Here is a 27,500-nt window from a genome sequence, read left to right on the forward strand (position 1 = left end):
TCTATCTACCTTCTTTACCTTTGTGCTGTTGACTGTGATAATGTTTGCACCATGTTGTGCTGCTACCATGTTGTGCTGCTACCATGTTGGGCTGCTACCATGTTGGGCTGCTAACATGTTGTGCTGCTACCATGTTGGGCTGCTACCATGTTGGGCTGCTACCAGCTGCTACCATGTTGGGCTGCTACCATGTTTTGTGCTTGCTACCATGTTGGGCTGCTACCATGTTGGGCTGCTACCATGTTTTGTGCTTGCTACCATGTTGGGCTGCTACCATGTTGTGCTGCTACCATGTTTTGTGCTGCTACCATGTGTTGTTCTGCTACCATGTTGTTCTGCTACCATGTTGTGCTGCTACCATGTTTTGTGCTTGCTACCATGTTGGGCTGCTACCATGTTGGGCTGCTACAATCTTGTTGTTATGTTGTGCTGCTACCATGTTTTGTTCTGCTACCAAGTTGGTCTGCTACCATGTTGGTCTGCTACCATGTTGGTCTGCTACCATGTTGGTCTGCTACCATGTTTTGTGGTGCTACCATGTTGTGCTGCTACCATGTTGTGGTGCTACCATGTTGGGCTGCTACCATGTTGGGCTGCTACAATCTTGTTGTTATGTTGTGCTGCTACCATGTTGGGCTGCTACCATGTTGTGCTGCTACCATCTTGTTGTTATGTTGTGCTGCTACCATGTTGTGCTGCTACCATGTTGTGCTGCTACCATGTTGTGCTGCTACTATGTGTTGTTCTGCTACCATGTTGTGCTGCTACCATGTTGTGCTGCTACCATGTTGTGCTGCTACCATGTTGTGCTGCTACCATGTTGTTGTTATGTTGTGCTGCTACCATGTTGTGCTTCTACCATGTTGGGCTGCTACCATGATGTGCTGCTACCATGTTGTGCTTCTACCATGTTGGGCTGCTACCATGTTTTGTTCTGCTACCATGTTGTGCTGCTACCATGTTGTTGTCATGTTGTGTTGCTACCATGCCGTGTTGTCATGTGTTGCTGCCTTGCTATGTTGTCGTCTTAGGTCTCCCTGTATTTAGTGTTGTCTCTCTTGTTGTGTGTTTTGTCCTGTATTTATATTGTTGTTGTTGTTGTCGCCGGATGCCTTTATCCTTTTGGGAGGCCGTCAATGTAAATAACAATTTGTTCTTAACTGACTTGCCTAGTTAAATAAAGGTAAAGAAATAAATAAAACAGATCCCATCCTGTCAGAATAGAACTACAGATCCCATCCTGTCAGAATAGAACTACAGATCCCATCCTGTCAGAATAGGACTACAGATCCCATCCTGTCAGAATAGAACTACAGATCCCATCCTGTCAGAACAGAACTACTGATCCCATCCTGTCAGAATAGAACTACAGATCCCATCCTGTCAGAATAGAACTACAGATCCCATCCTGTCAGAATAGGACTACAGATCCCATCATGTCAGAATAGGACTACAGATCCCATCCTGTCAGAATAGAACTACAGATCCCATCCTGTCAGAATAGAACTACAGATCCCATCCTGTCAGAATAGAACTACAGATCCCATCCTGTCAGAATAGGACTACAGATCCCATCCTGTCAGAATAGAACTACAGATCCCATCATGTCAGAATAGAACTACAGATCCCATCCTGTCAGAATAGAACTACAGATCCCATCCTGTCAGAATAGAACTACAGATCCCATCCTGTCAGAATAGGACTACAGGTCCCATCCTGTCAGAATGGAACTACAGATCCCATCCTGTCAGAGTAGAACTACAGATCCTATAAAGGTTAAACTAAATAAATAAATAAAAAAACACATAAAGGCCTGATTGGTGGAGTGGTTGTCCTTCTGGAAGGTTCTCCCATCTCCACAGAGAAACTCTGGAGCTCTGTCAGAGTGACCATCGGGTTCTTGGTCACCTCCTTGACCAAGGCCCTTCTCCCCGGATTGCTCAGTTTAGCCGGGCGGCCAGCTCTAGGAAGAGGCTTGGTGGTTCAGAACTTCTTCCATTTAAGAATGATGGAGGCCACTGTGTTCTTGGGGAGCTTCAATGCTGCAGACATTTTTTTGGTATCCTTCCTGAGATCTGTGTCTCGGAGCTCTACGGACAATTCCTTCGACCTCATGGCTCGGTTTTTGCTCTGACATGCACTGTCAACTGTGGGACCTTTATACAGACAGGTGTGCACCTTTCCATGTCCAATCAATAGAAATGACCACAGGTGGACTCCAATGAAGTTGTATAAACATCTCAAGGAGGAGAAATGGAAACAGGACACACCTGAGCTCAATTTTGGGTCTCATAGCAAAGGGTCTGAATAGTTATGTATTTGCATAACTATTCATTTGCAAAATGTTCTAAAAAAACATGTTTTCGCTTTGTCCTTATTGTGTATAGATTGATGAACAATTATTATTTTTTAAATGTGGAAAAAGTCAAGGGGTCTGAATACTGTAAAGTGTATTTCTTAATTGCATTATTTTCCTTTTAGATGTGTGTGTATTGTTAGATATTACTATATCTGCTAAATATGTGTACGTGACCAATAAACATTGGATTTAATAAAGACAAAACAATATTTCTGAAAACAGGTTTCCAAAAATAGAATAATGCAACGAAAATATAACCCTACCAATTTAAATTTCTTGCGACAGAATTTCAACATAAATGAAAAATAACTGAAGTAGCAAACCAGCCGTGAGCCAAGAGACACACACAACTCATGACCTTACCTTGAACTTCCCACTAGTAGAGTAGCTGGTCTTCCACTTGACGGAGTAGTAGCGAACCTCAGTGGTCTTCTGGTTCTTGGTCATGGAGTTGTCTGCCCAGCTGACCCTGACAGAGTCTGGGGTCAGGGCCACGGCCTGGACACCTACTGGGGGGATCATGGGGGTGGACGTATCTGGCATGGGAGTAGGATATTTATCAAACAGATGGAACAGATCGTCGTCTGACGGATCAATGGGGTCTGGATGTGGAGTAGTTAGGACATGCAACAAACAGCCATGGAGCAGCGAGGGTGAGTGAAGGGTGAGTGAAGGGTGAGTGAAGGGTGAGTGAAGGGATAGTGAAGAGATAGTGAAGGGTGAGTGAAGGGATAGTGAAGAGATAGTGAAGGGTGAGTGAAGGGATAGTGAAGAGATAGTGAAGGGTGAGTGAAGGGATGAGTGAAGAGATAGTGAAGGGTGAGTGAAGGGATAGTGAAGAGATAGTGAAGGGTGAGTGAAGGGTGAGTGAAGGGATAGTGAAGGGTGAGTGAAGGGATAGTGAAGGGATAGTGAAGGGTTAGTGAAGAGTTAGTGAAGAGATAGTGAAGGGATAGTGAAGGGATAGTGAAGGGTTAGTGAAGGGATAGTGAAGGGAAGGGTGAGTGAAGGGATAGTGAAGGGATGAGTGAAGGGATAGTGAAGGGATAGTGAAGGGTGAAGGGATAGTGAAGGGATAGTGAAGGGATAGTGAAGGGTTAGTGAAGAGATAGTGAAGGGATAGTGAAGGGATAGTGAAGGGTGAGTGAAGGGATAGTGAAGGGATAGTGAAGGGATGAAGTGAAGGGATAGTGAAGGGTTAGTGAAGAGATAGTGAAGGGATAGTGAAGGGTGAGTGAAGGATAGTGAAGGGACAGTGAAGGGATAGTGAAGGGACAGTGAAGGGTGAGTGAAGGGATAGTGAAGGGATAGTGAAGGGATAGTGAAGGGATAGTGAAGGGTTAGTGAAGGATAGTGAAGGGACAGTGAAGAGTAGGTGAAGGGTAGGTGAGGATAAACCATGCAACCAAGAGAAGTGAGGGAGTGAGGAGTGGAAAGACAAGAGAAGGATGGACGTGACAAACACAGAAAGAGAAGACAATCAGAAAGGAGACAGCAGAGCTACATTACCGCTAATAAGGGTGCTACTAGCCCAACGACCAGTGAACTAGCCTAAAATAACTGCACAGTGTTTCCACATTTCTAGGAAATATGCCCTATAATTATTTACAATATTTGTGAAATAGTGATCCTTAGAATTGATTATGTTAAAAAGCAGCTTTTCTGTGCTGGAGTGGTGTAAGCCTATCCCAACAACAGAATGGTGTGGGCGTATACAAGTCATAAAAAATATTCATGCAAGTAGACTGCTGATTGGCCAATTTATCCTCCTCTAGACCGCTGATTGGCCAGCTCATCCTCCTCAGGGAGACGACATCATGTTCTATGAGGAAATAGCAAGCTTTTTTTGAAACGGTTTGTTTGAAATACAAATTTGAGTTTTTTTTTTTTTTAAGTGTTTTTTAAATATTTTTTCTCTCCAATTGGTAACAGGTGTGACTATAATATAGAACAAGTCAACAACATTATTTGCATATGAGTTAACTGAATATTATATTTAAAAAGTGAGATTATCACTGCGCAGTTATTTTAACTAGTTAACTAGTGTTAACTACCAGTGACACCTACAGTCACACCTAAGATCAGAGAAAACAGATTGTTACACCGTCTACTGGCTGAGCAGCTATTAGAAGACAGTAACTACGGAGCTGTAGCAAAAGAAACACAGTAAATGTTGGAAACCTAAAGCCAACAGGTATTAAACCTCAACACATTGAGTAAAGTTATTCATGTCTACCGAGGAAAGACAGGTAGATGTAAAAAGAAAACATATTAAGCATCAAAGTTAAAACCTGACACCTGAATTCATGTCTGCATCGTGTTGTCAACAACAAATACGTTTTTCCCACCAATCAAGGAGAGATAAACGAGGCTCTGGGGTAATGGTACTGATACCTGACAGCATCATTGGTTAAAGTCAGAGCCCAGTATTAGAATACCGATGAACAAATCAAAGACTAAACAAGAGGTCTCAATCATACATCTGGTGGGTGCCAGCAGTATGGTGTAAAAAAACAATGCTCTCTCTCTCTCTCTCTCTCTCTCTCTCTCTCTCTCTCTCTCTCTCTCTCTCTCTCTCTCTCTCTCTCTCTCTCTCTCTCTCTCTCTCCTTCTCTCTCCTTCTCTCTCTCTCTCTCTCCCTCTCTCTCTCTCTCCTCTCTCTCTCTCTCCACCTCTCTCCCTCTCCCTCTCTCTCTCCCTCTCTCTCTCTCCACCTCTCTCTCTCTCTCTCCTCTCTCTCTCTCTCTCTCTTCCCACCTTTCCCTTTTGCTGCGGTGTTTATTGGTGAGCCTTTAATGCAGATCGTAAAGATGTGAGACAGAATTAAATGCAGACAGGCGCTGGGCTGGCTTTCCATCAAGTTATATTTCTAAGAAAGATTGGTGACTACGGGATTAGAATGCAATAGTAGTGAATTGAATTCTCTCAGGTATCAGTCAGTGTGTTGGCTACTTTATCGTGTGTGTGTGTGTGTGTTTGGTGTGTGTTTGGTGTGTATTTGGTGTGTGTGTTTGAGAGAGAGAGAGAGAGAGAGAGTACATCTTTCTCTCAGGCATCAATCAGTATGGGAATACTTCTACTCCCTGTGACCTTGTAGGGACAGTCAAGTAGCATACTAGGGTAGTCTGTTGGGATCTCTAGTCCTATTCTGACAGGATGGGATCTGTAGTTCTATTCTGACAGGATGGGATCTGTAGTTCTATTCTGACAGGATGGGATCTGTAGTTCTATTCTGACAGGATGGAACCTATAGTTCTATTCTGACAGGATGGGATCTGTAGTTCTATTCTGACAGGATGGAACCTGTAGTTCTATTCTGACAGGATGGAATCTGTAGTTCTATTCTGACAGGATGGGATCTGTAGTTCTATTCTGACAGGATGGGATCTGTAGTTCTATTCTGACACTAAGGCAAACATACGTTGTCTTCAGAACACTGTATTGTCTTTCATATAATGTTATGACTATAAACATATGATATTTGATGAATAAAAGCAGTTTGAATTGTGGTCCATCACCATAGAATCATAAGAACCAGTGTGGTTTGATGTGGATGTGAAGGAATAACCCTATGCGTAATAAAGCAGCCCGTGTCTTGATGTGGCACTATGAGCAGTATTTTGATGTATGTGAATAAACCCCTAACTGTGTAAAGGATCTGTGTGAACATCAAGAGAGTGTTGAGAGTTGAGTCGTGGCAGCGAGATGCTCTGATTTCATCTGCAGCAGTTCAAAGCTGTGATCAACCAGTCCTCTCACAGGGAATAGTGTTTGTGTGTTGTGTGTGTGTGTGTGTGTGTGTGTGTGTGTGTGTGTGTGTGTGTGTGTGTGTGTGTGTGTGTGTGTGTGTGTGTGTGTGTGTGTGTGTGTGTGTGTGTGTGTGTGTGTGTGTGTGTGTGTGTGTGTGTGTGTGTGTGTGTGTGTGTGTGTGTGTGTGTGTGTGTGTTGTGTGTACAACCACTTCCACAGATATAGCTACTGCCCTGTCTTCTTGCCATCAGTCTCTGAATTATTTTACGTGAGGCTTCAGAGGATTCAAAAGATGTTCAGAACAGACAGGTAGTCATTTAGAGGGTAGCTTGTTCTGTGATCCACTAGTTTAGTGATGTCTAATACTCACTGAGAGTCACTGAGAGTCATTTAAACTTAATGTGTTTTCATGGGAAAGTTAGCTAGCTTAGCACATTATGATTTCATGGGTTAGCAAGCTAGCTGGTTTAACACCATATGATTTCATTGGTTAGCTACCTAGCTGGATTAACACCATATGATTTCATGGGTTAGCTAGCTAGCTGGCTTAGCGCCATATGATTTCATGGGTTAGCTAGCTAGCTGGTTTAACACCATATGATTTCATGGGTTAGCTTGCTAGCTAGCTTAGCACCATATGATTTCATGGTTTAGCTTGCTAGCTAGCTTAGCACCATACGATTTCATGAGTTAGCTCGCTAGCGTAGAACCATTACATACCTGTTATAGACCTGGTCACAGCACTCTCATACAGGGGGACACCCTCTCCTGCATTGTTGAACGCCTTTAGCGAGATGACATAGTGGGAACTGGGCTCTGTGGGAGACCAGGAACACTGTTAATTACAATCAATCAATGCAGTTAAAGACCATTAGTCCTTTCCCACAGTCAAATGACCTAGTGGCCTCATGGTTAGAATGTTATTCATATTTAATACACATTAAAAAAAAACACTATTGAAAATCTGGTGTTTCTACGTCAAACAGTTTTGCTATATTTCAGTCTTCTGTGATGTATATAAAGTGTAATATTGGGATACAACCTCAAAATGTAATACGTTTTTGTTTAAAGCCCATAACCATGTGTGTGAGTGGTCTACACACAGTGCATTGGTCGGGGTCTACACACAGTGCATTGGTCGGGGTCTACACACAGTGCATTGGTCGGGGTCTACACACAGTGCATTGGTCGGGGTCTACACACAGTGCATTGGTCGGGGTCTACACACAGTGCATTGGTCGGGGTCTACACACAGTGCATTCGGGGTCTACACACAGTGCATTGGTCGGGGTCTACACACAGTGCATTGGTCGGGGTCTACACACAGTGCATTGGTCGGGGTCTACACACAGTGCTCGGGGTCACACAGTGCATTGGTCGGGGTCTACACACAGTGCATTGGTCGGGTCTACACACAGTGCATTGGTCGGGGTCTACACAACAGTGCATTGGTCGGGGTCTACACACAGTGCATTGGTCGGGGTCTACACACAGTGCATTGGTCGGGGTCTACACACAGTGCATTGGTCGGGGTCTACACACAGTGCATTGGTCGGGGTCTACACACAGTGCATTGGTCGGGGTCTACACACAGTGCATTGGTCGGGGCCTACACACAGTGCATTGGTCGGGGTCTACACACAGTGCATTGGTCGGGGTCTACACACAGTGCATTGGTCGGGGTCTACACACAGTGCATTGGTCGGGGTCTACACACAGTGCATTGGTCGGGGTCTACACACAGTGCATTGGTCGGGGTCTACACACAGTGCATTCGGAAAGTATTCAGACCCATTGACCTTTTCAATATTTTGTTACATTTCAGCCTTATTCTGAAATGGTTTCAATAATTGATTTCCTTCATCAATCAACACACAATACCCCATAATGACATCACAATACCCCATAAGACATCACAGTACCCCATAATGACATCACAGTACCCCATAATGACATCACAGTACCCCATAATGACATCACAATAACCCATAATGACATCACAATACCTCATAATGACATCACAGTACCCCATAATGACATCACAATACCCCATAATGACATCACAATACCCCATAATGACATCACAATAACCCATAATGATGAAGGAAAAACAGGTTTTTAGACATCTATGCAAATGAATTAAATATAAAAACTGTAATGTCACATTGACATAAGTATTCAGACCCTTTACTCAGTACTTTGTTGAAGCACATTTGGCAGCGATTACAGCCTTGTGTCTTCTTTGGTATGATACTACAAGCTTGGCACACCAGTATTTGGGGAGGTTCTCCCATTCTTCTCTGCAGATCCTCTCCAGCTCTGTCAGGTTGGATGGGGAATGTCGCTACACAGCTATTTTCAGGTCTCTCCAGAGATGTTCGATCGAATTTAAATCCGGGCTCTGGCTGGTCACTCAAGGACATTCAGAGACTTGTCCCGAAGCCACTTACAGTGGGGTAAAAAAAAATATTTAGTCAGCCACCAATTGTGCAAGTTCTCCCTCTTCAAAAGATGAGAGAGGCCTGTAATTTTCATCATAGGTACACTTCAACTATGACAGACAAAATGAGGAGAAAAAATCCAGAAAATCACATTGTAGGATTTTTAATGAATTTATTTGCAAATTATGGTGGAGAATAAGTATGATGATTGGAAACAGGATGTATTGGAGCTCAATTTGGGGTCTCAAAGTGTCTGAAGAAAACCTGTGTTAGCGTTGTCATTGTGGAGTATTTTGTTTTAGATGGATGAGGATTTATTTTTTTAATCAATTTTAGATTAAGGTTGTAACGTCACAAAATGTGAAAAATAAAGTCGGAATACTTTCCGAATGCTCTGTTTGTTTCAAAGTAGATTTGTTTAAGAAGAACCTCTGTGTGACCCTGATTTAGCAGGTCAAATGGGGACGAATACAGTACAGGACATAGCCTAGAGAATAAAATAATAGAATCCCATGGATTTATTCCTTATTTACGTTGATACAGCATCTCTAAACAGTCCAGAATCAGACTTAGATGTGACGAGAAGTAGAGTCTAGAGATGATCACATTGTTCACTACAGCTTTTCAACACACGGGAGCTTTCAGTGAAGAGTACGGTTCTGAAAATAGCCTGCCGTGACAGTCACAAGGCCTGGAGAGAACACAGCATTTACGTTCCTCACTGACACGGTCTCTACTTCAAGTCCCCCAAACAGAGCTAAATCTTCTCCTGGAATAAGTCCACACCGTTTAGACAGAACAAAACAAACAAAAAACAGCACGCAGAGAGAGAGTTATCCTGTTATCCTGTTATCCTGTTATCCTGTTATCCTGTTATCCTGTTATCCTGTTATCCTGTTATCCATATAACATAGAACAGTGGGTTGTCTCCCTTCACAGAAACAGCACGCAGAGAGAGAGTTATCCTGTTATCCATATAACATAGAACAGTGGGTTGTCTCCCTTCACAGAAACAGCACGCAGAGAGAGAGTTATCCTGTTATCCATATAACATAGAACAGTGGGTTGTCTCCCTTCACAGAGACAGAGAGAGAGTTATCCTGTTATCCTGTTATCCTGTTATCCTGTTATCCATATAACATAGAACAGTGGGTTGTCTCCCTTCACAGAGACAGAGCGAGAGTTATCCTGTTAGTTATCCTGTTATCCATATAACATAGAACAGTGGGTTGTCTCCCTTCACAGAGACAGAGAGAGAGTTATCCTGTTATCCATATAACATAGAACAGTGGGTTGTCTCCCTTCACAGAAACAGAGAGAGAGTTATCCTGTTATCCATATAACATAGAACAGTGGGTTGTCTCCCTTCACAGAGACAGAGAGAGAGTTATCCTGTTATCCATATAACATAGAACAGTGGGTTGTCTCCCTTCACAGAGACAGAGAGAGTTATCCTGTTATCCTGTTATCCTGTTATCCTGTTATCCATATAACATAGAACAGTGGGTTGTCTCCCTTCACAGAGACAGAGAGAGAGTTATCCTGTTATCCATATAACATAGAACAGTGGGTTGTCTCCCTTCACAGAGACAGAGAGAGAGTTATCCTGTTATCCATATAACATAGAACAGTGGGTTGTCTCCCTTCACAGCGCGGCTAGACAGCGACTAACTCAAGTGGCTCTCGTTTCTAAACCACTCACATCAAAACCCTGACCCTTCCTGCATTAGGTTTATGATAGATAGATTGCCATTTAAAGCAAAAAGACATTTCACTATATACTATTTCAGATTGATCTTAGCTCTACTCTTTGTAACAACAGGTCCTTTACAAAACAAAAACATTTCCAATACTGGAAATATCCTGGACCCACCATTTCCATATAACATAGAACACTGCTGTTTTCTAATCATTATTGTTTCTATTTTACAGTAGAGGTGTTTATGGTCTTGTGGGGGTTCTCTAGTTTGTTATGGTAGCTCCCATCCTCCAACCCTGTTAACTCTGAGCCCTGTCAATAAGGATTGTTGCACCAGAGAGCATGTATCTACAGCTAGGAAGACAGAGAGAGACAGAGAGACAGACGGAGAGAGACGGAGTGTGTGTGAGAGAGAGAGAGAGACAGAGAGAGAGAGAGAGAAAGAGAGAGAGAGACAGAGAGAGAGAGAGAGAGAGAGAGAGAGAGAGAGAGAGAGAGAGAGAGAGAGAGAGAGAGAGAGAGAGAGAGAGAGAGAGAGAGAGGGAGAGAAAGAGAGAGAGAGAGACAGAGAGAGAAAGAGAGAGAGAGAGACAGAGAGAGAACGAGACACAGAGAGAGACAGACGGAGAGAGACGGAGTGTGAGAGAGAGAGAGAGAGAGAGAGAGAGAGAGAGAGAGAGAGAGAGAGAGAGAGAGAGAGAGAGAGAGAGAGAGAGAGAGAGAGAGAGAGAGAGAGAGAGAGAGAGAGAGAGAGAGAGAGAGAGAGAGAGAGAGAGAGAGAGAGAGAAAGAGAGTGAGAGAAAGAGACACAGAGAGAGAGAGCGAGAGAGAGTGTCTAGATACAGGGAGAGGAACCTATAAAAGCATGGAGAGTAATTGATTGGTATATCGACAGACCAACAGACAGACCTATCGGTCCATCTTCCATCCAGAGGTTCTCCCGTCTTTCACGGTCTAAATTGAATCTCCATGGGAACATCAGACACGAAGTACCTACTTCTTGATTTAAGGTTGTTGTTTTACCACATGACGTTCAATATTGAAACCATGGCAACTGACTGGCGGTTAGTTGGTGGGACACCGTTTTACATGTTGTTGGTGCAAGAGGCCCATTTGTCAGAGCCGGTTAGTTGTGAAGATCGATCGTTAAAATAAAAGCAGCAGTATGTTTGAGAGATAATTACTAACAAAGTTTACTGAGTTAGAAAAAAAACAAACAGAATTGTGTTGGTTCTTGTCAGTTTCACTTCACCGCATCTTGTGGTCCTTCTGTAGCTCAGTTGGTAGAGCATGGCGCTTGTAACGCCAGGGTAGTGGGTTCGATCCCCGGGACCACCCATACGTAGAATGTATGCACACATGACTGTAAGTCGCTTTGGATAAAAGTGTCTGCTAAATGGCATATATTATTATTATATTATTCTTGTCTGAAGAAGTGTGATTATTCTAGCCGGTGCTGTGTGTATCTGTGTGTGTTAGCTAGACAGGAAACCAACACGGGAATTACCACACGTGTATCTGTGTGTGTTAGCTAGACAGGAAACCAACACGGGAATTACCACACGTGTATCTGTGTGTGTTAGCTAGACAGGAAACCAACACGGGAATTACCACATGTGTATCTGTGTGTGTTAGCTAGACAGGAAACCAACACGGGAATTACCACATGTGTATCTGTGTGTGTTAGCTAGACAGGAAACCAACACGGGAATTACCACATGTGTATCTGTGTGTGTTAGCTAGACAGGAAACCAACACGGCAATTACCACATGTGTATCTGTGTGTGTTAGCTAGACAGGAAACCAACACGGCAATTACCACACGTGTATCTGTGTGTGTTAGCTAGACAGGAAACCAACACGGCAATTAACACATGTGTATCTGTGTGTGTTAGCTAGACAGGAAACCAACACGGCAATTAACACATGTGTATCTGTGTGTGTTAGCTAGACAGGAAACCAACACGGCAATTACCACACGTGTATCTGTGTGTGTTAGCTAGACAGGAAACCAACACGGCAATTACCACACGTGTATCTGTGTGTGTTAGCTAGACAGGAAACCAACACGGCAATTACCACACGTGTATCTGTGTGTGTTAGCTAGACAGGAAACCAACACGGCAATTACCACACGTGTATCTGTGTGTGTTAGCTAGACAGGAAACCAACACGGCAATTAACACACGTGTATCTGTGTGTGTTAGCTAGACAGGAAACCAACACGGGAATTACCACATGTGTATCTGTGTGTGTTAGCTAGACAGGAAACCAACACGGCAATTAACACACGTGTATCTGTGTGTGTTAGCTAGACAGGAAACCAACACGGCAATTAACACACGTGTATCTGTGTGTGTTAGCTAGACAGGAAACCAACACGGCAATTAACACACGTGTATCTGTGTGTGTTAGCTAGACAGGAAACCAACACGGCAATTAACACATGTGTATCTGTGTGTGTTAGCTAGACAGGAAACCAACACGGCAATTAACACATGTGTATCTGTGTGTGTTAGCTAGACAGGAAACCAACACGGCAATTACCACACGTGTATCTGTGTGTGTTAGCTAGACAGGAAACCAACACGGCAATTACCACACGTGTATCTGTGTGTGTTAGCTAGACAGGAAACCAACACGGCAATTAACACACGTGTATCTGTGTGTGTTAGCTAGACAGGAAACCAACACGGGAATTACCACATGTGTATCTGTGTGTGTTAGCTAGACAGGAAACCAACACGGCAATTAACACATGTGTATCTGTGTGTGTTAGCTAGACAGGAAACCAACACGGCAATTAACACATGTGTATCTGTGTGTGTTAGCTAGACAGGAAACCAACACGGCAATTAACACACGTGTATCTGTGTGTGTTAGCTAGACAGGAAACCAACACGGCAATTAACACACGTGTATCTGTGTGTGTTAGCTAGACAGGAAACCAACACGGCAATTAACACACGTGTATCTGTGTGTGTTAGCTAGACAGGAAACCAACACGGCAATTAACACACGTGTATCTGTGTGTGTTAGCTAGACAGGAAACCAACACGGCAATTAACACATGTGTATCTGTGTGTGTTAGCTAGACAGGAAACCAACACGGCAATTAACACATGTGTATCTGTGTGTGTTAGCTAGACAGGAAACCAACACGGCAATTAACACACGTGTATCTGTGTGTGTTAGCTAGACAGGAAACCAACACGGCAATTAACACACGTGTATCTGTGTGTGTTAGCTAGACAGGAAACCAACACGGCAATTAACACATGTGTATCTGTGTGTGTTAGCTAGACAGGAAACCAACACGGCAATTAACACACGTGTATCTGTGTGTGTTAGCTAGACAGGAAACCAACACGGCAATTAACACACGTGTATCTGTGTGTGTTAGCTAGACAGGAAACCAACACGGCAATTAACACACGTGTATCTGTGTGTGTTAGCTAGACAGGAAACCAACACGGCAATTACCACACGTGTATCTGTGTGTGTTAGCTAGACAGGAAACCAACACGGGAATTAACACACATGTATCTGTGTGTGTTAGCTAGACAGGAAACCAACACGGCAATTAACACACATGTATCTGTGTGTGTTAGCTAGACAGGAAACCAACACGGCAATTAACACACGTGTATCTGTGTGTGTTAGCTAGACAGGAAACCAACACGGCAATTAACACACGTGTATCTGTGTGTGTTAGCTAGACAGGAAACCAACACGGCAATTAACACACGTGTATCTGTGTGTGTTAGCTAGACAGGAAACCAACACGGCAATTAACACACGTGTATCTGTGTGTGTTAGCTAGACAGGAAACCAACACGGCAATTAACACACGTGTATCTGTGTGTGTTAGCTAGACAGGAAACCAACACGGCAATTAACACACGTGTATCTGTGTGTGTTAGCTAGACAGGAAACCAACACGGCAATTAACACACGTGTATCTGTGTGTGTTAGCTAGACAGGAAACCAACACGGCAATTAACACACGTGTATCTGTGTGTGTTAGCTAGACAGGAAACCAACACGGCAATTACCACACGTGTATCTGTGTGTGTTAGCTAGACAGGAAACCAACACGGCAATTAACACACGTGTATCTGTGTGTGTTAGCTAGACAGGAAACCAACACGGCAATTAACACACGTGTATCTGTGTGTGTTAGCTAGACAGGAAACCAACACGGCAATTAACACACGTGTATCTGTGTGTGTTAGCTAGACAGGAAACCAACACGGCAATTAACACACGTGTATCTGTGTGTGTTAGCTAGACAGGAAACCAACACGGCAATTAACACACGTGTATCTGTGTGTGTTAGCTAGACAGGAAACCAACACGGCAATTAACACACGTGTATCTGTGTGTGTTAGCTAGACAGGAAACCAACACGGCAATTAACACACGTGTATCTGTGTGTGTTAGCTAGACAGGAAACCAACACGGCAATTAACACACGTGTATCTGTGTGTGTTAGCTAGACAGGAAACCAACACGGCAATTAACACACGTGTATCTGTGTGTGTTAGCTAGACAGGAAACCAACACGGCAATTAACACACGTGTATCTGTGTGTGTTAGCTAGACAGGAAACCAACACGGCAATTAACACACGTGTATCTGTGTGTGTTAGCTAGACAGGAAACCAACACGGCAATTAACACACGTGCTCTGATGTTTCCTCCCAGAAATGACAAACACATGTATAAATGATAAAATAATAAATCATATATTGTACGTACAGTAAGGTCTCGGTGTCGTGTGCTCCGACAGGGTGTTGATGTTCATATCTATTTATTATGGAGCTAGAATGGAATCGTAGAAGGCTGCTTCAGCTGCATATTCATCGTTATTTTTGTCTCCTTCCTTATGCAAATTGGTTGTGCTTTTTTTTTTTTGTAAATCAAATTTACACAAAGCGATTCATTATTACTCTCCTGTTAAATAATAAATTATAATTAAATTTAAAAAAAAATTGTTTAAAAAAAAAACATCATTAATTAGTTAATCAGAATATAATAAATTTGGTTTGACAGAACTAAAATGAACTTGTCTTTGGAATCAATAAAATGATTTCACATTGATGACCAGTATGGAAAATAATCAAACAAACATAGTTCTTAACATACAAAAGGAGAATTCCTTTCCTTTCCTTTATGACCACCAGTATTAGAAAATCCTTTTACTCCCAGACTAGTAAATTGTGATTATTGTATTTGTGTCCTGCTGTTCCCATCAGAAGCCTCCTCTGGTCCACTACCACGCACTCTGAGAAGGTCAACACCAATCAGAAGCCTCCTCTGGTCTACTACCACTCACTCTGAGAAGGTCAACACCAATCAGAAGCCTCCTCTGGTCTACTACCACTCACTCTGAGAAGGTCAACACCAATCAGAAGCCTCCTCTGGTCCACTACCACGCACTCTGAGAAGGTCAACACCAATCAGAAGCCTCCTCTGGTCCACTACCACCCACTCTGAGAAGGTCAACACCAATCAGAAGCCTCCTCTGGTCCACTACCACGCACTCTGAGAAGGTCAACACCAATCAGAAGCCTCCTCTGGTCCACTACCACCCACTCTGAGAAGGTCAACACCAATCAGAAGCCTCCTCTGGTCCACTACCACTCACTCTGAGAAGGTCAACACCAATCAGAAGCCTCCTCTGGTCCACTACCACCCACTCTGAGAAGGTCAACACCAATCAGAAGCCTCCTCTGGTCCACTACCACGCACTCTGAGAAGGTCAACACCAATCAGAAGCCTCCTCTGGTCCACTACCACGCACTCTGAGAAGGTCAACACCAATCAGAAGCCTCCTCTGGTCCACTACCATGCACTCTGAGAAGGTCAACACCAATCAGAAGCCTCCTCTGGTCCACTACCACGCACTCTGAGAAGGTCAACACCAATCAGAAGCCTCCTCTGGTCCACTACCACGCACTCTGAGAAGGTCAACACCAATCAGAAGCCTCCTCTGGTCCACTACCACTCACTCTGAGAAGGTCAACACCAATCAGAAGCCTCCTCTGGTCCACTACCACGCACTCTGAGAAGGTAAACACCAATCAGAAGCCTCCTCTGGTCCACTACCACGCACTCTGAGAAGGTCAACACCAATCCGAAGCCTCCTCTGGTCCACTACCACGCACTCTGAGAAGGTCAACACCAATCAGAAGCCTCCTCTGGTCCACTACCACTCACTCTGAGAAGGTCAACACCAATCAGAAGCCTCCTCTGGTCCACTACCACGCACTCTGAGAAGGTCAACACTGACTGAAGACTTACAGTGTTGTCATCAATGGTAGTGTCACGGAGTTCAAATTCGTGTCATCTTTTTCATGCCAGATCATTACAGCTACACTATAAAATGTCGTATGTCAAGACAACCTGTCTTCAACAGCTGTTTGGCTCATCTTAAACTCTGGATATGGGCTCGTGGTAAAGAATCCTCCATACATGTCTTGTCATAGGACCATAGAGAGGTCAGATAACTCTCTAAGGAGTGGTGAATGAATCGCAACTGATCCGTGATGACCTTCTCGTCTCAGCTAGTCTCCCAGAACATTTACACACGTCCGCGTACTGCATTTTCCCATGCATAATAACGAGTATAGATTACCCTTCCAGAGCATGTGCAGTAGTCATCTATTCGGACATACACTACTTCTCAGACAGACCCTGGGTTGTTGACATGCTAAATGGCATATATTATTATTATTATATTATATTACCCAGAGCCGTTGTGCGTTCTACTGTATTGTCAGGCTCAGGTAGCCTAGCGGTTAGAACCAACCGTTCTACTGCGGTTAGAACCTAGCGGTTAGAACCAACCATTCTACTGTATCGTCAGGCTCAGGTAGCCTAGTGGTTAGAACCAACCATTCTACTGTATCGTCAGGCTCAGGTAGCCTAGTGGTTAGAACCAACCGTTCTACTGTATTGTCGGGCTCAGGTAGCCTAGCGGTTAGAACCAACCATTCTACTGTATCGTCAGGCTCAGGTAGCCTAGCGGTTAGAACCAACCGTTCTACTGTATCGTCGGGCTCAGGTAGCCTAGCGGTTAGAACCAACCATTCTACTGTATCGTCAGGCTCAGGTAGCCTAGCGGTTAGAACCAACCGTTCTACTGTATTGTCAGGCTCAGGTAGCCTAGCGGTTAGAACCAACCGTTCTACTGTATTGTCGGGCTCAGGTAGCCTAGCGGTTAGAACCAACCGTTCTACTGTATTGTCAGGCTCAGGTAGCCTAGCGGTTAGAACCAACCGTTCTACTGTATCGTCAGGTTCAGGTAGCCTAGCGGTTAGAACCAACCATTCTACTGTATCGTCAGGCTCAGGTAGCCTAGCGGTTAGAACCAACCGTTCTACTGTATCGTCAGGCTCAGGTAGCCTAGCGGTTAGAACCAACCGTTCTACTGTATCGTCAGGCTCAGGTAGCCTAGCGGTTAGAACCAACCGAAAGGACGCCAGTTGGAATCCTCGAGCCCGACAAGGTGAAAAAAAATAGGTTGAGGAACTTAACCCACAGCATTTCAGCATAGTTACAACAGTGTGTTGTCGTAGATCATGTCAGACCCTGTGACCCCAATCTCTGAGGGGAGACAACTTCACCTACTGTAAGCGGATGTCATAAGGTGAATGCACCAATTTGTAAGTCGCTCTGGATAAGAGCGTCTGCTAAATTACTTAAATGTAATAAATGTAAAATGTGTAAGCCATAAAAAGTATGTTTTATCTGTTATTCTGTAAGCACAGGAGAAGAGAGGCAGGCAGTGGACTTGTTCTGACTAGGGTTGTAAAGGCAATTTTAGCAGTAAACTACCAGCATTTTCTTCTTTTTTTTTACTCTCAAGGATTTTGTGTAATTTATCACAAGACATCTAGTGGCCCTTTTAGGTACTTCAGGTGTCTAATTATCTACCATCAAAGATGGTATTCAAATTTTAAAAAATACAAGGACAAAGCTGTAAAACATTATTCTAAATATAAAACATTAACTAACTGGATAATATTGGTGTTTAATATGAGGGTTTCAAGATGAAATATCCTTTATTTTTTAAATATATTTTTTAAACACTTAGTTATTTAACTTTTGTCAATATGTCTTTGTTGTCAATGTTTTTGGTGTCAAACTGGTTGTGAAAAAAGATAATAGTTGGAAGACTTGATGCAATTGTTGATTAGATGCTGTTGTTGTTAATGAGGCCATTTCCTCTTGAACCATGTGGTCATTCCACTACATAGCTACACTACATAACTCATAGACAAAAGGGACGAAGATATTTAAAAAATGAATATGACATGTGATATATATATATATATATTTTAAATGTACCTGGGGTGTCAGGTAGCCTAGCGAGTTAAGAGCGTTGGGCGACTAGGTGAGAAAATCTGACTATGTGCCCTTGAGCAAGGCACGTAATCCTAATTGCATCTCTATGTCGCTTAGGAAAATATAAAATAAAATAAATTTGTATTTTTCACATTCAACGAGTTCAACTTTACTGTGAAATGCTTGCTTCCAACGCTGCAAAGTTAAACAAAATATTATACAAAACGTTTCCATTGATCATCCTTGAGATGTTTATACAACTTCATTGGAGTCTACCTGTGGTAAATTAAATTGATTGGGCAGGATTTGGAAAGGCACACAACTGTCTATATAAGGTCCCACATTTGACAGTGCATGTCTGAGCAAAAACCAAGCCAACCAGTTGAAGGAATTGTCCGTAGAGCTCCGAGACAGGATTGTGCCAAAGGCACAGATCTGGGGAAGGGTACACCAAAACATTTCTGCAGAATTGTAGGTCACCAAGAACACAGAGGCCTCCATCATTCTTAAATGGAAGAAGTTTGAAACCATCAAGACTCCTAGAGTCCAAGACCATCAGACTCCAAGACCATCAGACTCCAAGACCATCAGACTCCAAGACCATCAGACTCCAAGACCATCAGACTCCAAGACCATCAAGACTCCTAGAGCTGGCCTCCCGACCAAATTGAGCAATCGGGGGAGAAGGGCCTTGGTCAGGGAGGTGACCAAGAACCCGATGGTCACTCTGACAGAGCTCCAGAGTTCCTCTGTGGAGATGAGAGAAGCTTCCTGAAGGATAACCTTCTCTGCAGCACACCACCAATCAGGCCTTGATGGTTTATCAGGCCTTTATGGCCAGACGGAAGCCACTCCTCAGTAAAAGGCACATGACAGCCCACTTGGAATTTTACAAAAGGCACCTAAAGGTCTCTAAGACCATGAGAAACAAGATACTTTGGTCTGATGAAACCAAGACTGAACTCATTGGCCTGAATGCCAAGTGTCACATCTGTAGGAGCGAGTGGTCGCATCTGCACGTCGCTCCAACGGGTAGTATAACTTTTTCATTATATTTCATTATATCACAACGGTTTGATTTGTCTTATCCTAGCAATTGTCTTATCCTAGCAATTTCCTCTAGCTACATAGCCGTCTTTGTATCAAAGATAATTGCGTAATTATCGTATTTCGCCGTCCTAACGTAGTCTTCACTAGCCAGCTAGCTAACGTCCACTGATTAGCTGCACTGGGAAAACTATTACACTCAACTGAACGACTTGATTAGTTTTGTGTTAGCTAGCTACATAGCTGTCTTTGCTGTCTTCGTATCATCGTATCCAAGTTAATTGTGTTGTTTAGGTGTAGTCTTAGAGTGATTATCTTAATTTACCGAGGTTAGCTAGCCAGCTATTTGTCGTCCTTAACGTAGGTGACTCTGCTAGCTAGCCAACAGCTAGCCAACGCTAGCCAACGTCTTCTGTATAGAACTCAACTACCCGGTCGCATTCACAGGTTGTATCACATTTTCACTTCATTTCATTACAGTACAACGGTTTGATTTGTTTGATCGTAGCTAGCTACTTAGCTAGCTACATAGCCGTCTTTGTATCAAAGATAATTGTGTAGTCTAGAGCGATTTTCTAGGTTCGCTAGCCATCTATTGTCGTTCTTTTAACGCAACGTAACGTAAACAACACTGCTAGCTAGCCTGCTAGCCCCGAATAGCAACACTGCAGAAACTATTACACTCAACGGAACGACTTGATTAGTGTAGTGTCAACAACGCACCCACTGCCAGCTAGCCTACTTCAGCAGTACTGTATCATTTTAATCATTTTAGTCAATAAGATTCTTGCTACGTAGCTTAACTTTCTGAACATTCGAGACGTGTAGTCCACTTGTCATTCCAATCTCCTTTGCATTAGCGTAGCCTCTTCTGTAGCCTGTCAACTATGTGTCTGTTTATCCCTGTTCTCTCCTCTCTGCACAGACCATACAAACGCTCCTCACCGCGTGGCCGCGGCCACCCTACTCTGGTGGTCCCAGCGCGCACGACCCACGTGGAGTTCCAGGTCTCCGGTAGCCTCTGGAACTGCCAATCTGCGGTCAACAAGGCAGAGTTCATCTCAGCCTATGCCTCCCTCCAGTCCCTCGACTTCTTGGCACTGACGGAAACATGGATCACCACAGACAACACTGCTACTCCTACTGCTCTCTCTTCGTCCGCCCACGTGTTCTCGCACACCCCGAGAGCGTCTGGTCAGCGGGGTGGTGGCACCGGGATCCTCATCTCTCCCAAGTGGTCATTCTCTCTTTCTCCCCTTACCCATCTGTCTATCGCCTCCTTTGAATTCCATGCTGTCACAGTTACTAGCCCTTTCAAGCTTAACATCCTTATCATTTATCGCCCTCCAGGTTCCCTCGGAGAGTTCATCAATGAGCTTGATGCCTTGATAAGCTCCTTTGCTGAGGATGGCTCACCTCTCACAGTTCTGGGCGACTTTAACCTCCCCACGTCTAGCTTTGACTCATTCCTCTCTGCCTCCTTCTTTCCACTCCTCTCCTCTTTTGACCTCACCCTCTCACCTTCCCCCCCCCTACTCACAAGGCAGGCAATACGCTCGACCTCATCTTTACTAGATGCTGTTCTTCCACTAACCTCATTGCAACTCCCCTCCAAGTCTCCGACCACTGCCTTGTATCCTTTTCCCTCTCGCTCTCATCCAACACCTCCCACACTGCCCCTACTCGGATGGTATCGCGCCGTCCCAACCTTCGCTCTCTCTCCCCCCGCTACTCTCTCCTCTTCCATCCTATCATCTCTTCCCTCCGCTCAAACCTTCTCCCACCTATCTCCTGGTTCTGCCTCCTCAACCCTCCTCTCCTCCCTCTCTGCATCCCTTGACTCTCTATGTCCCCTATCCTCCAGGCCGGCTCGGTCCTCCCCTCCCGCTCCGTGGCTCGATGACTCATTGCGAGCTCACAGAACAGGGCTCCGGGCAGCCGAGCGGAAATGGAGGAAAACTCGCCTCCCTGCGGACCTGGCATCCTTTCACTCCCTCCTCTCTACATTTTCCTCCTCTGTCTCTGCTGCTAAAGCCACTTTCTACCACGCTAAATTCCAAGCATCTGCCTCTAACCCTAGGAAGCTCTTTGCCACCTTCTCCTCCCTCCTGAATCCTCCGCCCCCTCCCCCCTCCTCCCTCTCTGCAGATGACTTCGTCAACCATTTTGAAAAGAAGGTCGACGACATCCGATCCTCGTTTGCTAAGTCAAACGACACCGCTGGTTCTGCTCACACTGCCCTACCCTGTGCTCTGACCTCTTTCTCCCTCTCTCTCCAGATGAAATCTTGCGTCTTGTGACGGCCGGCCGCCCAACAACCTGCCCGCTTGACCCTATCCCCTCCTCTCTTCTCCAGACCATTTCCGGAGACCTTCTCCCTTACCTCACCTCGCTCATCAACTCATCCCTGACCGTTGGCTACGTCCCTTCCGTCTTCAAGAGAGCGAGAGTTGCACCCCTTCTGAAAAAACCTACACTCGATCCCTCCGATGTCAACAATTACAGACCAGTATCCCTTCTTTCTTTTCTCTCCAAAACTCTTGAACGTGCCGTCCTTGGCCAGCTCTCCCGCTATCTCTCTCTGAATGACCTTCTTGATCCAAATCAGTCAGGTTTCAAGACTAGTCATTCAACTGAGACTGCTCTCCTCTGTATCACGGAGGCGCTCCGCACTGCTAAAGCTAACTCTCTCTCCTCTGCTCTCATCCTTCTAGATCTATCGGCTGCCTTCGATACTGTGAACCATCAGATCCTCCTCTCCACCCTCTCCGAGTTGGGCATCTCCGGCGCGGCCCACGCTTGGATTGCGTCCTACCTGACAGGTCGCTCCTACCAGGTGGCGTGGCGAGAATCTGTCTCCTCACCACGCGCTCTCACCACTGGTGTCCCCCAGGGCTCTGTTCTTGGCCCTCTCCTATTCTCGCTATACACCAAGTCACTTGGCTCTGTCATAACCTCACATGGTCTCTCTTATCATTGCTATGCAGACGACACACAATTAATCTTCTCCTTTCCCCCTTCTGATGACCAGGTGGCGAATCGCATCTCTGCATGTCTGGCAGACATATCAGTGTGGATGACGGATCACCACCTCAAGCTGAACCTCGGCAAGACGGAGCTGCTCTTCCTCCCGGGGAAGGAATGCCCGTTCCATGATCTCGCCATCACGGTTGACAACTCCATTGTGTCCTCCTCCCAGAGCGCCAAGAACCTTGGCGTGATCCTGGACAACACCCTGTCGTTCTCAACTAACATCAAGGCGGTGGCCCGTTCCTGTAGGTTCATGCTCTACAACATCCGCAGAGTACGACCCTGCCTCACACAGGAAGCGGCGCAGGTCCTAATCCAGGCACTTGTCATCTCCCGTCTGGATTACTGCAACTCGCTGTTGGCTGGGCTCCCTGCCTGTGCCATTAAACCCTTCAACTCATCCAGAACGCCGCAGCCCGTCTGGTGTTCAACCTTCCCAAGTTCTCTCACGTCACCCCGCTCCTCCGTTCTCTCCACTGGCTTCCAGTTGAAGCTCGCATCCGCTACAAGACCATGGTGCTTGCCTACGGAGCTGTGAGGGGAACGGCACCTCAGTACCTCCAGGCTCTGATCAGGCCCTACACCCAAACAAGGGCACTGCGTTCATCCACCTCTGGCCTGCTCGCCTCCCTACCACTGAGGAAGTACAGCTCCCGCTCAGCCCAGTCAAAACTGTTCGCTGCCCTGGCCCCCCCAATGGTGGAACAAACTCCCTCACGACGCCAGGACAGCGGAGTCAATCACCACCTTCCGGAGACACCTGAAACCCCACCTCTTTAAGGAATACCTAGGATAGGTTAAGTAATCCCTCTCACCCCACCCCCCCCCTAAGTTTTAGATGCACTATTGTTAAGTGACTGTCCCACTGGATGTCATAAGGTGAATGCACCAATTTGTAAGTCGCTCTGGATAAGAGCGTCTGCTAAATGACTTAAATGTAAATGTAAATGTAGGAAACCTGGTACCATCCCTACGGTGAAGCATGGTGGTGGCAGCATCATGCTGTGGGGATTTTCTTCAGCGGCAGGGACTGGAAGACTAGTCAGGATCGAGGGAAAGATTAACGGAGCAAAGTACAGAGAGATGCTTGATGAAAACCTGCTCAGGACCATAGACTGGGACAAAGATTCACCTTGCAGCAGGACAACGACCCTAAGCACACAGCCAAGACCACACAGGTGAGGCCCTCGGGACAAGTCTCTGAATGTCCTTGAGTGGCCCAGCCAGAGCCCGGACTTGAACCCAATCGAACATCTCTGGAGAGACCTGAAAATAGCTGTGCAGCGACACTCCCCATCCAACATGACAGAGATTGAGAGGATCCGCATAGAAAAATGGGAGAAACTCGCCAAAACACAGGTGTGCCAAGCTTGTAGCGCCATACCTAAGAAGAATTGAGGCTGTAATCACTGCCAAAGGTGCTTCAACAAAGTACTGAGTAAAGGGTCTGAATACTTACGTAAATGTGACATTACAGTTTTTTTATTTTTTTACAAATTAGCCAAAATGTTAAAAAAACAGTTTTTGCTTTGTCATTATAGGGTATTGTGATGTCATTATAGGGTATTGTGATGTCATTATGAGGTATTGTGTGCAAATTGATTACGATTTTTGAAATCAGTATACAGTACTACCCCTAACCAGACTGGTACCATGTTCAGTATACAGTACTACCCCTAACCAGACTGGTACCATGTTCAGTATACAGTACTACCCCTAACCAGACTGGTACCATGTTCAGTATACAGTACTACCCCTAACCAGACTGGTACCATGTTCAGTATGCAGTACTACCACTAACCAGACTGGTACCATGTTCAGTATGCAGTACTACCCCTAACCAGACTGGTACCATGTTCAGTATACAGTACTACCCCTAACCAGACTGGTACCATGTTCAGTATACAGTACTACCACTAACCAGACTGGTACCATGTTCAGTATACAGTACTACCACTAACCAGACTGGTACCATGTTCAGTATACAGTACTACCACTAACCAGACCATGTTCAGTCTGCAATACTACCCCTAACCAGACTGGTACCATGTTCAGTATACAGTACTACCCCTAACCAGACCATGTTCAGTATACAATACTACCCCTAACCAGACCATGTTCAGTATACAGTACAACCCCTAACCAGACTGGTACCATGTTCAGTATGCAGTACTACCCCTAACCAGACTGGTACCATGTTCAGTATACAGTACAACCACTAACCAGACTGGTACCATGTTCAGTATGCAGTACTACCCCTAACCAGACTGGTACCATGTTCAGTATACAGTACTACCCCTAACGAGACTGGTACCATGTTCAGTATGCAGTACTACCCCTAACCAGACTGGTACCATGTTCAGTATACAGTACTACCACTAACCAGACTGGTACCATGTTCAGTATGCAGTACTACCCCTAACCAGACTGGTACCATGTTCAGTATGCAGTACTACCACTAACCAGACTGGTACCATGTTCAGTATGCAGTACTACCCATAACCAGACTGGTACCATGTTCAGTATACAGTACTACCCCTAACCAGACTGGTACCATGTTCAGTATACAGTACTACCCCTAACCAGACTGGTACCATGTTCAGTATGCAGTACTACCCCTAACCAGACCATGTTCAGTATACAGTACTACCCCTAACCAGACTGGTACCATGTTCAGTATACAGTACTACCCCTAACCAGACTGGTACCATGTTCAGTATGCAGTACTACCACTAACCAGACTGGTACCTTGTTCAGTATGCAGTACTACCCCTAACCAGACTGGTACCATGTTCAGTATGCAGTACTACCACTAACCAGACTGGTACCATGTTCAGTATACAGTACTACCCCTAACCAGACTGGTACCATGTTCAGTATGCAGTACTACCACTAACCAGACTGGTACCATGTTCAGTATACAGTACTACCACTAACCAGACTGGTACCATGTTCAGTATACAGTACTACCCCTAACCAGACCATGTTCAGTATACAGTACTACCCCTAACCAGACCATGTTCAGTATGCAATACTACCCCTAACCAGACTGGTACCATGTTCAGTATGCAGTACTATACCTAACCAGACTGGTACCATGTTCAGTATGCAGTACTACCACTAACCAGACTGGTACCATGTTCAGTATACAGTACTACCCCTAACCAGACTGGTACCATGTTCAGTATGCAGTACTACCCCTAACCAGACTGGTACCATGTTCAGTATACAGTACTACCACTAACCAGACTGGTACCATGTTCAGTATACAGTACTACCCCTAACCAGACCATGTTCAGTATACAGTACTACCCCTAACCAGACTGGTACCATGTTCAGTATGCAGTACTACCCCTAACCAGACCATGTTCAGTATACAGTACTACCCCTAACCAGACCATGTTCAGTATACAGTACTACCCCTAACCAGACTGGTACCATGTTCAGTATGCAGTACTACCCCTAACCAGACCATGTTCAGTATACAGTACTACCCCTAACCAGACTGGTACCATGTTCAGTATACAGTACTACCCCTAACCAGACCATGTTCAGTATACAGTACTACCCCTAACCAGACCATGTTCAGTATGCAGTACTACCCCTAACCAGACCATGTTCAGTATACAGTACTACCCCTAACCAGACCATGTTCAGTATGCAGTACTACCCCTAACCAGACTGGTACCATGTTCAGTATGCAGTACTACCCCTAACCAGACTGGTACCATGTTCAGTATACAGTACTACCACTAACCAGACTGGTACCATGTTCAGTATACAGTACTACCCCTAACCAGACCATGTTCAGTATACAGTACTACCCCTAACCAGACTGGTACCATGTTCAGTATGCAGTACTACCCCTAACCAGACCATGTTCAGTATACAGTACTACCCCTAACCAGACTGGTACCATGTTCAGTATACAGTACTACCCCTAACCAGACCATGTTCAGTATACAGTACTACCCCTAACCAGACCATGTTCAGTATGCAGTACTACCCCTAACCAGACCATGTTCAGTATACAGTACTACCCCTAACCAGACCATGTTCAGTATGCAGTACTACCCCTAACCAGACTGGTACCATGTTCAGTATGCAGTACTACCCCTAACCAGACTGGTACCATGTTCAGTATACAGTACTACCACTAACCAGACTGGTACCATGTTCAGTATACAGTACTACCCCTAACCAGACCATGTTCAGTATACAGTACTACCCCTAACCAGACTGGTACCATGTTCAGTATGCAGTACTACCCCTAACCAGACTGGTACCATGTTCAGTATGCAGTACTACACCTAACCAGACTGGTACCATGTTCAGTCTGCAGTACTACCCCTAACCAGACTGGTACCATGTTCAGTATACAGTACTACCCCTAACCAGACCATGTTCAGTATACAGTACTACTCCTAACCAGACTGGTACCATTTTCAGTATGCAGTACTACCCCTAACCAGACTGGTACCATGTTCAGTATACAGTACTACCACTAACCAGACTGGTACCATGTTCAGTATACAGTACTACCCCTAACCAGACCATGTTCAGTATACAGTACTACCCCTAACCAGACTGGTACCATGTTCAGTATGCAGTACTACCCCTAACCAGACCATGTTCAGTATACAGTACTACCCCTAACCAGACTGGTACCATGTTCAGTATACAGTACTACCACTAACCAGACTGGTACCATGTTCAGTATACAGTACTACCCCTAACCAGACCATGTTCAGTATACAGTACTACCCCTAAACAGACTGGTACCATGTTCAGTATACAGTACTACCCCTAACCAGACTGGTACC

General features: G+C 44.9%; 1 protein-coding gene across 1 annotated transcript in view; it reads right to left on the bottom strand.

Annotated features, from left to right (window-relative positions):
* Window positions 1–27,500, bottom strand: part of dcc (DCC netrin 1 receptor) — a 670,683-nt gene that overhangs the window by 125,396 nt on the left and 517,787 nt on the right. The window contains 2 exon segments of the mRNA XM_046305873.1: window positions 2,723–2,961; window positions 6,830–6,925. Of these exon segments, the coding sequence (XP_046161829.1) occupies window positions 2,723–2,961; window positions 6,830–6,925 (335 nt within the window).

This window comes from Oncorhynchus gorbuscha, linkage group LG16 (assembly GCF_021184085.1).
Source record: "Oncorhynchus gorbuscha isolate QuinsamMale2020 ecotype Even-year linkage group LG16, OgorEven_v1.0, whole genome shotgun sequence".
Classification (NCBI taxonomy): Eukaryota; Metazoa; Chordata; class Actinopteri; order Salmoniformes; family Salmonidae; genus Oncorhynchus; species Oncorhynchus gorbuscha.